This window comes from Miniopterus schreibersii, assembly GCF_964146895.1.
Source record: "Miniopterus schreibersii genome assembly, chromosome: 12".
NCBI lineage: Eukaryota > Metazoa > Chordata > Mammalia > Chiroptera > Miniopteridae > Miniopterus > Miniopterus schreibersii.
Window position 1 is genome coordinate 32713386 of NC_138112.1, and position 12256 is coordinate 32725641.

Here is a 12256-nt window from a genome sequence, read left to right on the forward strand (position 1 = left end):
TCTCCAGTCCCTGGTGAAGTCCCGTCTCCATTGTGAAACTTTCTCTGATCATAATCTCTTCTACCTTTGACAGGCAGAAAGCAGAGTATCATTCATTTGATAGTTCATTACCTTGTGTTAGTCATCTTTGCCTCAGCTGGATTATAAACTCACTGAGAACAGAAATTAAGGTTTATATTTCTTTTCAATTCAGCACACCTTCTAAACCAGAACTTAACAAATACAGAATAATAAAAATGCATAATTACCAGCACATATGTAGTTCTTGATAGCTTATAATGAACCTTAATGTAGTCATAATGATTAATTGATAGCCAATTAATAGCTAACTAATAGCCAATTGAGTTCTTACTATATGACAGATACCAGATACCTCATTTCTACAGCAGACTTCCCCTCTTGCTCCATTGACCAGAACTGGGTTACTTGATTGATTGTCTGCATACCAGTCACTGGAAAATATGGATGGGGTTGCCATCATGGGTTTAAACCGTTTGCGATTGAGTCCTTGGGCTGGGCCTGTGTTCTCTAAGCACTTTGCTACCTACCTGATACCTGTGTAAAATCAGAGTTCTCTTGGCAAGGAAGATGGAGGAAATGGCTGTTAGTTAAAAAGCAGTAGTAATATCTGCCATATCAGCTCTTTTGCCTTCATAATAACCAATTTTTTAGATGACTGAGTATTAGAATAACTGAATGACTTATCTGAAGTCTTAGAGGTAGCAAAAGTGGATGGTTGAGAATTTTCAATTCTGAATCAGGCTTTCTGATTCTAAACCCTAATACTTGAAAAAGCACTTCTTAACTTACTAAAGTGGGTTCTCATTTTGTTTATTTTAGATGCCTGAAGTTTCTGGGAAGTCGACATCCAACCTTGGTGCTTCCCTTGGTACCAGAGCTCCTGAGCACCCACCCATTTTTTGACACAGCTGAACCAGACATGGATGATCCAGCATGTATCCTCTGCACTTAGGACAGACACTGCTGACTTGGCAGGGAATTCTGGCATCTTTTTCTGTAGTGTAGCTTAGGTAGTCTGAGTTTTATTTTTTCATTTCTTTTAGACGAGAGTATATCCTGAAGGAGCCTACCCTGGTGGTTATTCTCAGCTTTCTTTCTTGTTTTCACAGTAATTCGCCTTTGCCATTTAAAACTAGTAATTTTTACACCACTTATTGAACACCTGCTATATTCTACATACTGTTTAAATGCTTTATACGTTTTATTAATGATCTTCCAAACAACCCTGAAAGGAGGTATTATTCCCAGCTTAAAAATGAGAAAACTGAGGCTCAGAGAGTCTAAATGACTCTCCAAGCATTAAATATGGGATTCACAGTTGAACGTCTTTGATTTAAAGCCTGTAGACTTTCCCCTGTGTCTTATTCCATGTTTAATTTGATCTGCAGCCTGAATGAGTGGATGGGGCGGAGCTGCTCTGCCTCTGATACAAGTTCAGTGGGTTTGTGATTGCCATGGACAGCATGCCATGCAATTGGATTGCTTTCCGGTGATGGGAATACATTTACATTACTGCATCCATGTTCTCCCTTGGTTCTTTTTGCTCTGTGGCAGACCCTTGGTGAAGTTTAGGGGTTATATTGAGACCTGGGGATCAGCCAGATAACTGGCTGTTGTAAGATGTCCATTGTATTCTCTCTTAATTCTGTTTATTTTTACAGTGCATTTGGAGAATTTTTTAAAAAGATCCTTGCAATTGATGTATTAACCAATATTCAACTCTGTGTTTACTTCTTTTTGGCTTTTTTTTTTTTTTTTAATATCTTTATTGATTTCAGAGAGAGGAAAGGAGAGGGAAAGAGAGAGATAGAAACATCAATGATGAGAGAGTCATTGATCGAGCCCACAACCTGGGCATGTGCCCTGACCAGGAATGGAACCCCAATTGCCTGTATCCCAGGTTGACGCTCAACCGCTGAGCCACGCCCGGCCGGGCTGTGTTTACTTCTAAGAAAGGCACATCTCAGACCTACCTCTAAAGGTGCAGTAGTGTAACTGTTTGAAATTCAGCTCATCAGAGAGGGGCTTGTGGGCTAGGTATTACTACAAATCTCACATGGCATATCAAAAGGTTCTGAATCTGAAGGCTCTTTCACATTAAAAACAAAAACAAAACACTTTTTTTTTTTTTTAAAATATATCTTTATTGATTTCAGAGAGAGGAAAGGAGAGGGAGAGAGAGAGATAGAAACATCAATGATGAGAGAGTCATTGATCAAGCCCACAACCCAGGCATGTGCCCTGACCAGGAATCAAACCCCGATTGGCTGGATCCTAGGTCGATGCTCAACTGCTGAGCCACGCCCGGCCGGGCAACAAAACACTTTTAAAAGCCTATTAAGGTACTTTTCTGGGGGGTAGTTGGAGGATTGTGTTATTTAGGAAATATGTTTGGCTGTAACAGAGATTGCCCCCAAATGCTCCTTAAGCAAATTATAGTGTTTACTTGTTTCTAGTGTAAAAGAAGTTGGAGGTAAGCAATATGGCACTGGTATAGCAGCTCCACATTATCCTTGGTGATCCAGGCTCCTTCTGTTTTTCTGTTGTGCCATCTTCAGTTGCCTATGACTATTACTAGAGCTCCAATCATCAGGTTCTAGGTAGGAAGTTAAGGGATATTTGGAATAAAATCAGTATTCTATTAGTAAGGAAAAAGAGAAGAATGAATCCTGGATAGGCAAACAGCAGGCTCTGCCATAGGGGTATATACAGAAGATGGGAAGTTACGTTTATCTTTTACTTTTAAGTTTCTGAGTTTTCCCTGTGTTGTAAAATCAATATGCATAGAAAGAAAATCCAAAAACAAATTAGAAGAAACTTTGTGTTTAACACCCAAAGTTCTACTAACCAAAGTAATCAACAGTTAATATTTTGGTGTATTTCTTTCTCCCTTTTTTAAAATCTGGGGGTTGGGATTTTCTGTTTTTTTATTTTTAAAAAATATATATTTCTTCAACAAATATTTGGTAATAGATAGCTATCATATCCTCTATATTTTAGAGCCTGCTTTTTTCACTTGTGACAAAATGCTTATGATACAGTATTGTAAATTCTTTATAAGTATAATTTTTAATGATTGTGTAATACTTCATCAAGTAGATGAAGCAAAAGTTGTATAGTTATTCTCCTGGTTTTGGATATTTAGGTTGTTTCTGATTATTTGCTATTATAAATGATTCTGTGCTATCTGATTATTTACTTAGAATAGATTTTGAGATGTGGAATTACTCAACATTCATAAGACTCTTATTGTCTAATACCAAATTATTATCTAAAGGGATTGTGTCAGTATGTGCTTTAGTAGCCAATATACCAAAAGTTTCCATTTATTTGTATTCTCAACAGTATCAGGCATTATTTTTAAAAACCTTTGGTAATTGGGGTAATTTGGAGTAGGATAATCTGTCTCTGTATTAGAAAATTGTAGTCATTTAGTGGGAATTTTGGGGGCAGGAAGTGGGGACACCCACTTCCTGACCAAGCGCTACCTTTTATTCCTCCAAGTTTACTTAATTCACTCATCCATCAGACATTGCAGTTTTGGTTCTTATCTTCAATGCTGCTAAAAGCTGTCCAACAATGCCAGCATTGTTCTCGGATCATACCTTCAGGCACTATGCCTACCTCCGGGACAGTCTTTCTCACCTTGTTCCTGCCTTGAGGGTATGTTGAAAAAACATCTTTTGTCTTTGTTTTTGGTTTTTTAATGTTTGGTCTTTTTGTGGTTGTTAACTATCAGAAAACAGACTGTATATTCTCTGAAAAGGTTTCATTCATTCTCTCTCTCTTGGGCTCTATCCCATTGTTTTGTGTTTTCACTTATTACCTTTTAAAAAGATTCATTTTTTAAATTTTCCTAGGTTATTGATTATGTTATGTTAGGAGCAATTGGTTAGAGCGTCATCCCAGTACACCAAGGTTATGGGTTCGATCCCTGGTGAGAGCATATACAAGACTCAACCAATGAATGCATAAATAAGTAGAATAACAAACTGATGTTTCTCTAAAATCAAGAAATAAATTAAAAAATCGGGGAGGATCAAATTAAAACTGGACTTAATGCAGTAAATAGATTGGTCTTGATTTGGCTCTGATAAAAATGAGGGTAATTTTAAATAGAGAAAGAAAGAATAAAAGTAAATGTGATAACAATACTTTTTTGTTGTTATTAGTCCTCACCTGAGGATATTTTTCCGTTGATTTTTTTAGAGAGTGGAAAGGAGGGGAAAAGACAGAAACATCAGTGTGAGAGAGACACATTGATTGGTTGCCTTTCACACATGCTCTGACCAGGGCCGGGGATTGAACCTGCAGCTGAGGTACAACGTGCCTTTGACCAGAATGAAACCTGGGACCCTACGCTCTAACCACTGAGCAAAACTGGCTAGGGCAATAACATTAATTTTTAGTCCCATTTCTGTGGTTAGCCCATTTATTTCAGTTAGCAATAGAAAACAATAGTATACCATTCTCTTTTCTTTTTCTCCTTGCAGCTTGTGGCTATGTCCAGTAGACAATGTTCATTTTCTCTCTTTTTCCCTTTCTCCCACTGAAGCTGGGGAAGGGAAGAAAGGTTATTTACAGAATCCCCTAGCTTTTTGTCCCCTTTACTTTGTTTGACTCACTTTTTTTTTCCTGATTTCTTTGTGTTACACAAAGTTGAGCCTCAGAATATGATGACACTATAACCTGATTATGTTTGCTTAGTTATCAGGTAGAAAACTTGTGTCATCAGCTGTTTACCCCAATATCACACCTCAAGAAGATCCTTCCCATCAGTTCCTGCAGCAGAGCCTTGAAAGGGTGTACAGTCTTCAGCACCTGGACCCTCAGGGAACTCAGGAGCTGCTAGAGTTCACCATCAGGTGAGGCAATTGTCCCTTTCCTTAGAGTTAACATTGTTCTGCTCAGCTTGACTGTTTTGATTTCCAGTGTTGGTTATAGGCTAGTTTTTCTGACTATAGGCCAACACTCATGCATGGTTTTATGATTTTTTTATATTTGGGTTAGATTGTGGTTTGAACATATTATATACAAAGCAAAACTCTTTCTGTTCATGACCAGATTGACGATTAGTACAAAACTAGAAAGAGTTACAAAGAAGCTGTTTTATCTTTTTCTTTCCTTGTGTATTAGCTAGTACGAGTGGTGGAAAATACAAAATAATAGTAGTTTAAATAGGAGAAAAGATTAATTCTTTCTCATAGGCAGGACAGAGTTGAGATGATCATCAAGGGCCTAGGCCCAAAACTCCAAACTCTATCTCCTCTGTATTCCTGTAGGAAAAAGGAAAGATCATGAGAACAGTATCATTTCTACCCCCACCCCTTTTAAAGACACTCCCCCAAAGTTGCATGTTTTAATTTTACTTGCTTCCCATTGACTAGAACTTGAGGTACATGGCCATATCTAGCTGCAAGGAGCTAGGAAATATAGTCTTTGTTCTGAGTGACCAGTGCTAAGTTAACATTTGGTGACCCTGTTACTCAGGAGGAAGGGGAGAAGATTGGGGAACAACCAGCAGACTCTGCCAGGTCTTATTAGAATGTCCTGAATGATACAAAAAGAATTGAAATCCATTTGCCTTTAGCAAGAGCAATATCTGCCTGCTTTTATTAACGAGGTTTGGTTGAAACACAACCACACTTTTAGGTACTATCTATGGTTGCTTTCATGCTATAATGGCAGAGTTGAGTAGTTGCCACAGAGACTCCATAGCCTGCAAAGACTGAAATATTTACTCTCTGACCCTTTACAGAAAAAGTTTGCTGACTCTGAAGTGATGCCTCAGTCACACTGAGAGGCCACTGTCTGAAGTTGTTGGCTCCGAGCCCAGGAAAATAAACTCCATTTCTTGCCTCAACCCCACCTAAATAAACATTTAAGTTTTGTCCTTGACAGTTATTTTTATCATTTTAGCACTAAAGCAAGTACAGAATGCACAAAAGTAAGCCAATATGGTCATCAGTTAGTCATAAGTACATGCTTAGTAAACACCCTTTGATTTAAGTGATCTGTATGATCTGGGTTGTATGAGGTGATAGTCCTGCTGGACTGAGCTTCCGGCTGGTCAGACCACTGTTCTAGTGCTGTGGTCAGTCCTGGGAACTGTTTCTAACCTGAGTGTATTCTGAGGAGGATACCAGAATAGTGAAAGATACAGAGAGAAAAGCAAATGGTGACGCAGTTATTGATGACTGACGATGTTTTACAACCATTGGAGGTAGATGTTCCCATTTCATGAAGTAGAAATGGAAATTTGGAGAAGTGAAGCAATTTACTAGGAAGTAGCAGAACCAGGATTTAAATCTAGATTTGTGTGACTCTAAAATTGATTTTCTGTGATATGCAGCAGTGAAGGAGATTCTTGTATCAAGTGGAGAATACATCAGATGACCCTTGGGGCTCTTCAGAACTTACAGGGGTGGACAAGCGTAAGTTTACAGTTGTAAAACAAATAAACAATGTAATAAATAATAATAAAAGAATAAGCTCTGTGTTTTATATACTCACAACTGTAAACCTACTTCTGCCCACCCCTATATACTTCTATCAAAGCAATTAGTTACCTATAAGGGAGCTCCCATAAGACTGTCAGCTGATTTCTCAACAGAAACTTTGCAGGCCAGAAGAGATTGGTAAGAAACCTTCAAAGTGATGAAAAGCAAGGACCTACAACCAAGGTTACTCGACCCAACAAAGCTATTGTTTAGAATTGAAGAACATATATAAAGAGCTTTCAAGACAAGAAAAAGCTAAAGGAGTTCATGACCACCAGACCAGTATTACTTAAAATGTTAAAGGGTCTTCTTTAAGAAGAAGTAATAAAACAAAAAGATAAAAAAATATGAATAAGTTTACCAGGTTAGCAGTGAACAGGTATAGGAAGGTAGACTAATTTATTTATGTATCTCCTTTAGTATCTTTTGAATTCTATATCTTATCAATGTAATTCTATAAGCTAGGTATGTATTATCTGTTCCAAAAATTAAAATTTTTAAATTAGTAATCTGAGCCCCAATACAACTATTTTATCTTTGTGTCACTTTCTATTTTCTTGTCTACAGGGAGATATTTCTTTTTTCTGGTAGTACAAAAAATACTTGTTCATTGTATAAAACACTTGGAAAACAAAGCATAGTTGGGAGAAGGCACTAAAAAGCCCCTAAATACCTTTATCCAGAAAATCATTTTGCTGTATTTTTCTCCTATATGTAGTTTTTACATGGATGAGATCATATACCTTATTACCATTTTATATTTTAATGGCTATAGAATATTCCATTGACTGGATGTACAGTATTATTTAAAATTCCTCTACCATTGAATATTTAACTAGTTACTAGATTTGACTATAGTAGTCCACACAATGTATATTATGAGGCATCAAGTATTTCATTTCTGTTGAAGATTTTTCTTAGAATAACTTCTCAGCTTAAAGCTGCTGATCAAGCCCTAGCCAGTTTGTCTCAGTGGTTAGAGCATCAGCCCACGGACTGAAGGGTCTTGGGTTCGATTCCGGTCAAGGGCATGTACCTCGGTTGCAGGCTTGATCCCCGGACCTGGTCTGGGCTGTGTGTGGGAGGCAACCATTTGATGTGTCTCTCTTTCACATCAATGTTTCTATCTTTCTCCCTTCCACTCTCTCTGAAAAGCAATGGAAAAACTATCCTTGGGTGAGGATTAAAAATAAATAAATAAAAATAAAGCTGCTGATCAAAATATTTGACCATATGGGTGACTTTTATAGCATAGTACAATTTTACTTTCCAAAAGAATTGTATCAGCTTAAACTGCTGTCAGAGTGTGAGTGAACCACTTTCATTGTAACCATTCCAGCACTGGGTGCTGTTTTCAAAATTTATGGCCACTTTACTAGGTGTAAAATGGCAAAATGCTTTGACATGATTTTTATATTGCTGTCACTATCCTTATGCTATGTTTGGCTTGGGGTTTTATTTACTGCAGGGATCTGCAAAGACTTGGAGAACTTCAGTCTGAATTGGCAGGAGTAGCTGACTTCTCTGCTGCCTATCTTCGGTGTCAACTTCTTCTCATCAAGGTTGGTTTGGACCCATTATGCTTTGTAAGTGTGATGCTAAGGACACACTTTAACAGATCTGGCAGTGTCTGAGGCCATAATTGGAACAATATATGGCCTTCTGCAGCCACTTAGCAATGGAGAATTATGTACTCTGTGGTGTAATTGTATTTGGCCCTAATTAAAGAATTGTTAACTCATGTAGGAATTTGAAATTTTTTAATTTGGCATAATTCTTTATTACATTAATAGAGCAGATCAGATACGTAATCATTTTCTTTAGAATGCCAAGGATTTTCATTGTTTTTTCTAATTTGATTGCAAAGAACTTGTATGAACTTCTATATTCTTAAAATGCTAATTTCACTTTGTCAAAGTAAAATTAGTCAAAGGTTGATTTCATTGCTCTTAAAAGGGCCAACTTGCTGGCATTTCATAACTAGGTAGTCAGATTATATATAGGCACACACAAAATTGGTACTCAAGAAACTGTTTCAGTTTGATGAATTGGAAACCAATTAAACTAGTTTAGTAGCTTTCAGCTTCTGCAGCAGAGTGCAGAGTTCTGCTATAAATTTAGGCTTAGGACTTAGGAGAGCCCTTCTTACTTGATAAACCTTTATCTTGGCTTTAGCTCCAAATGTTATTAGTCTTCAAAATGATTAATGATATTTGTTCAAAGTCAGAATAAATGGAGAAGTCAGAAATTATTTCCCACTATAAGATGTGAGAGCTTAAGATTTTGCAAGTATGTATATACATGTGAAGGTGAGTGTGTACACTGAAGTGGGTTGGGATTTAAACAGCACTTGTTCAGCAAGATAGATTCTTTAAAATGTATATACTTGCATAACCACTACCACAGTCAAGATATAGCACATTTCCATCACCCAAAAAAGTTTCTTATGCCCTTTTGCAAAGTTGTTGGCTTTTCTGAGCTTCTGTGAAACAGGGCTAATAACTCTCTCCAGGTAAGGATTGGTAACAAGCAATGTGTGTGAATGCCTTTGGCATAGTGTCTGGTACGTAGTAAGTGTCATGTCACTGTTGGTCTTTTTCCTTCTTCTGTGGCTTGCTATCTTCTCCATGGGAATACAAGAAGGCCTTTGAAAAGAATCTACTTTTCTATAGTAGGAAATGAGAAGAGATTACTCCTAAAAAGAAAACAGAACTATGTTGTTTACTCAGTGTCATGGAGGCAGGGTAGGTAAGGGACCCAGACTTAGAACCCTAGGCAGGCAGGTATTTGATAATCAGAGACAAGCTAACTCAATTGTGGCACATCTACTTTCCAGTATATTCTGTAGCCAGTAATGATCTTCATGAAGAATTATATAACAGTATCACAAAATACCATGTAATGTTAGGTACCAAAACATGCAAAATTACTTCAGCCTTGTGACTACAATGTTATAAAAACATTCATATGAGAAATGATTGGAAGCAAATATTCAAAAACAATATCTCTGATAAGATAGTATGGTTTTGCCCTGCTGGTGTGGCTCAGTGGTTGAGCATTGACCCATGAACCTGGAGGTCACAGTTTGATTCCTGGTCAGGGCACATGCCTGGGTAGTGGGCTCAATCCCCAGTAGGGGGTGTGTAGGAGGCAGCCAATCGATTCTCTCTCATTATTGATGTTTCTATCCTTCTCTCTCCCTTCTTCTCTCTGAAATCAATTTTTTTAAATTAATTTTAAGAAAAGATAGTATGGCTTGGGGAATTTAAAACTTTCTGTATCTATAGTCTAGACCTGCCACTGTGCAATATGAAAATCACCAGGTACATGTAACTATTGAACACTTGAAATGTTAGTTCAAATTGAGATGTGTTAAAAGTACAAAATGCACACTGGATTTCTTAGATTTTGTATGAATAAAGCATGTAAACTATCTCAGTAATTTACCTATTTCTTTTTACTTTTAAAAATGTGGCTACTAGAAAATGTAAAATTACATACATGGCTCGTTTTGTGTTTCCATTGGACAGTGTTAATTTAGGTTTTTGTAGTGTCATTGGATTGTGTCTATAATTGAGAAGGAATGTGGAAATTAGAGACTATAGCAAAAGTTTAGACAAGAGATGAGAGATGGGGCCATATGGATGGATAGAAGAGGAGAGAGAGAGAAGGCGAAGTCTGTGGCTTTAAGTGATAGTTTTGAGTGTGGAAAGCTTGAGAGAGGGTGGAATCTAGGAAAGCTATGCCAGTAAGGTGATGGGACTATTCAGAGAATAGTGAGCATGGGGCAAAAAAAAAAAAAAGAACCACCGTCAAGAAAGAAGGGTCTAATGTACCCTGATGTTCATAGCAGCACAGTTTACAATAGCTAAGATCTGGAAACAGCCCAAGTGCCCATCAGTAGATGAGTGGGTAAAAAGCTGTGGGACATTTACACCATGGAATACTACGCAGCTGTAAAGAAGAATCTCGTACCCTTTGGGACAGTAGGGATGGACTTGAAGAATATTATGCTAAGTGAAATAAGACAAACATCACATGATCTCACTTATACGCGGAATCTAAAGAACTTAATAAACTGATGAACAGATTAGATTCAATGACATGGAAGCATAGATGAGACTGACAAATGTCAGAGGGATGGAGGAGGGCGGGTGGGTAGAGGGGGAGAGAGTAACCAAAGAATTTATATGCATATATGCACAACCCAAGGACACGGACAATGGTAGGGAGAGGGACTGGGGAGGGGGAAAGGACGGGGTGGAACAGGTCATTGGGGAGAAAAAAGGGACATCTGTAATATTTTAAACAAAAATAAAATTAAAAAGAAGGAAGGAAGGAAGGGAGGGAGGGAGGGAGGGAGGGAGGGAGGGAGGGAGGGAGGGAGGGAGGGAGAGAAAGAGAGAAAGAGAGAGAGAGAAAGAAAGAAGAAAGGAAAGGAAAGGAAAGGAAAGGAAAGGAAAGGAAAGGAAAGGAAAGGAAAGGAAAGGAAAGGAAAGGAAAGGAGGAAGGAAGGAAAGAAGGAAAGAAGAAGGAAGGAAGGAAGGAAGGGAGGGAGGGAGGGAGGGAGAGGGAGGGAGGGAGGAAGGAAGGAAGGAAGGAAGGAAGGAAGGAAGGAAGGAAGGAAGGAAGGAAGGAGAAAGAAAAGAAAGAAGAAAGAAAAGAAAAGAAAGAGAGAGAGAGAGAGAGAGAAAGAGAGAAAGAAGAAAGAAAGAAAGAAAGAAAGAAAGAAAGAAAGAAAGAAAGAAAGAAAGAAAGAAAGAAAGAAAGAAAGGAAGAAAGAAAGAAAGAAGGAAGGAAGGAAGGAAGGAAGGAAGGAAGGAAGGAAGGAAGGAAGGAAGGAAGGAAGGAAGGAAGGAAGGAAAAGAAGGAAGGAAGGAAGGTAGGAAGGAAGGAAGGAAGAGAGAAAAGAAAAGAAAAGAAAAGAAAAGAAGAAAAGAAAGAAAAGAAAAGAAAAGAAAAGAAGAAAAGAAAAAAAAAAAAAGAAAAGAAAGAAGGGTCTAGGCAGTCAGGGTAGTCCAGTGGCTCTGGGAACAAGGAGCCTCGGAAGCTGGCTTGCCTGGACTTCTGGTAATACCTTCATGGCTCTTGCACTCTGCTTACAAACACTAGTCTAGGACATAGGGCCTTTGGTCTAGGAATTGGATTGAATGGGGAGGAGTTCAGTTAGCTCAAACCATTGGTTTTCTCGAGCTCCATTAGTAGGGCTTATTGGCTTAAAGGAATAAGACTGAGAGGAAGTCCTGATCACAGTACATTTTCAAAGCAAAGTAAACATGTAAGTCTCAAATGATATGCCAGTCTTTGTGATCTCTGTTCTGTCCTCTCCTCACTTGTCTGTGTAGGCCTTACAGGAAAAGCTGTGGAATGTGGCCGCCCCTTTGTATTTGAAGCAAAGTGATTTGGCCTCAGCAGCAGCAAAACAGGTAAGCTAATTGAAACCTTCTCCTCAGTAGACCTCTGTCCAGGAATTATCTCATTCAAGTCAGAGCCAGAGGCCTTCACAGGGCTCCACTGCTCTGATGTGGCCTCCCCAGTTTCAACCTGTGATGAAAGAATTTAGTGATAGAAGCAGCATAATTAGGGGTCACAACACTGGCTTTAGAGTCAAGGGACATGGGTTCTAGTCCCAGGTGCGCCTCTAATTTGCTGGATGATACTGAGCAGATTACTTAACCTCCCTGGATTTTTTTCTCCTCTTTAAAATAATGGCTGTTCAATTAGCTGATTTCTAA

The 12256-nt window shown here is 38.3% G+C and overlaps 1 protein-coding gene across 3 annotated transcripts in view; it reads left to right on the forward strand.

The window, feature by feature from the left end:
• The window catches only part of INTS4 (integrator complex subunit 4), a 69025-nt gene that overhangs the window by 38197 nt on the left and 18572 nt on the right, over positions 1-12256 (forward strand). For all 3 annotated transcript variants that reach the window (XM_081154543.1, XM_081154544.1, XM_081154542.1), the window contains exons 13-17: positions 841-956; positions 3551-3684; positions 4729-4886; positions 7990-8083; positions 11867-11947. In XM_081154543.1, the coding sequence (XP_081010669.1) occupies positions 841-956; positions 3551-3684; positions 4729-4886; positions 7990-8083; positions 11867-11947 (583 nt within the window). The remainder of the gene's footprint in view (positions 1-840; positions 957-3550; positions 3685-4728; positions 4887-7989; positions 8084-11866; positions 11948-12256) is intronic.